The sequence below is a fragment of the Trypanosoma rangeli genome, assembly GCF_003719475.1.
Source record: "Trypanosoma rangeli strain AM80 chromosome Unknown Tra_15.4_contig_00861, whole genome shotgun sequence".
Taxonomy (NCBI): Eukaryota; Euglenozoa; class Kinetoplastea; order Trypanosomatida; family Trypanosomatidae; genus Trypanosoma; species Trypanosoma rangeli.
The window spans coordinates 2118-3331 of record NW_021706583.1 but is presented as its reverse complement, the minus strand read 5'-3'; the positions used below and the strand labels follow the sequence as shown (position 1 = coordinate 3331).

The following is a 1214-nucleotide window of genomic DNA, read 5'->3' as shown; positions in this document are numbered from 1 at the left end:
CAATCGCAACGCCGGCCCATAGCGGCCGCAACGCCCAAGGAAAATAGTAAAAACAACTAGAAACCATTTGCTTCCCTTTTCTTTGGCCACCACCCCAACCCCAACCCCGGGCGCGCCACTGGTGCGGCCGCGCCCCTACGCAGGGCTAGGCGTTCGTTTAGCCACACGAACCCCGCACCCGAGCACTGCAGCAGGCCAAATGGAGACCAAGACGGCCTTGCCTCTCGGGACTTTTTTGTGGAGCGCCAGGCACGGGAAACAAAACAGACCGCCCGCAGATCGGCTGGCGAAACTGCAAGGCCGTTTCGTTGCTGCCACCCAGCGGGCATCGCCCCCCCGCTGTGGCGTCCTCAAGAACCCGGACCTCTGGGGGGAGGGCTTCAAATTTGCTTGGAAGTGGCGCGCTGCAAGCGTGCTGTGCGTCAAGAGCGTAGCCCTTGCTGCGCGATTGGCACGGCACCAATACGGCATCATTATCCCTCCAGGAAGTCAAGAACTAAAGCGCCACAGCGACAAAGCCTATTGGACACAGCGCGCCCCGCCAGGTCCTCAGTGGACGCGTTGGGAGAGCTGCCGCCCCGGCCTGCCACACCTCGCCGCGCAAGCACCGGAGCCGCCTCTCCCTGGCGCCGGCACCCCCCCCCCCCCCAAGGCGATTACCGTACGCGTGCCTCTGCCTGCCTTCCGTACCGCATGCGCGGAGAGCTTTTAGGACGCCCCCTCCTACCTCAGGCGTCAGCCCATGTTGCTTACATTTCGAGCGTTTTTTGGCGGCGCGATTGCGCGGCCCTTGCGGCGGGCGCATCAGAACAACACTCGCAAAGTGAGCAGCATGGGCCGAAGCCCGGTGCAGAACTCTTTGGTGCGGCCTTAACCGGCGTGGGCTTCAAATTGGCAAATGACCCAGTGCAGGCCGCGCGGCTCAGTGGCTGCAAAGGCGGGGGCGTCGCAGCACACCGCGCGCTCATTTCTGATGGGGCATGTCCTCAGCGTGCTGCTCCGTGGGGGCGAGGCGATTGCCTCATGCCCGGTCCCTGCGCGCCCCCGCGGCCCGGAAGCGAGCCATTGCGAAAGCAGCGAGGCGTTTCGTGGCCTAAGTGTGTCTACGGAGGGCGCGCCCGTCCGTTCTGGAGGCCCACCTTTTCCCTGCCACGGAAGATGCTTTAGCCCCGCGCACTCCCGCAACACAAACGCCACGCCACGCACACACACCC

At 64.5% G+C, this 1214-nt stretch overlaps 2 protein-coding genes across 2 annotated transcripts; one reads left to right on the top strand and one right to left on the bottom strand.

Annotated features, from left to right (window-relative positions):
* Positions 1–199: 199 nt before the first annotated feature.
* Positions 200–712, top strand: TraAM80_10261 (uncharacterized protein; the record flags this gene model as incomplete). The annotated part of the gene is made up of 1 exon (XM_029386895.1): positions 200–712. One exon carries the CDS (start codon positions 200–202, stop codon positions 710–712), a length of 513 nt encoding a protein of 170 aa, XP_029233309.1.
* Positions 713–870: 158 nt separating this feature from the next.
* On the bottom strand, positions 871–1212 carry TraAM80_10260 (uncharacterized protein; the record flags this gene model as incomplete). The annotated part of the gene is made up of 1 exon (XM_029386894.1): positions 871–1212. A coding segment is annotated over one exon (342 nt), but the record flags the coding sequence as incomplete, so codon positions are not given.
* Positions 1213–1214: the final 2 nt, after the last annotated feature.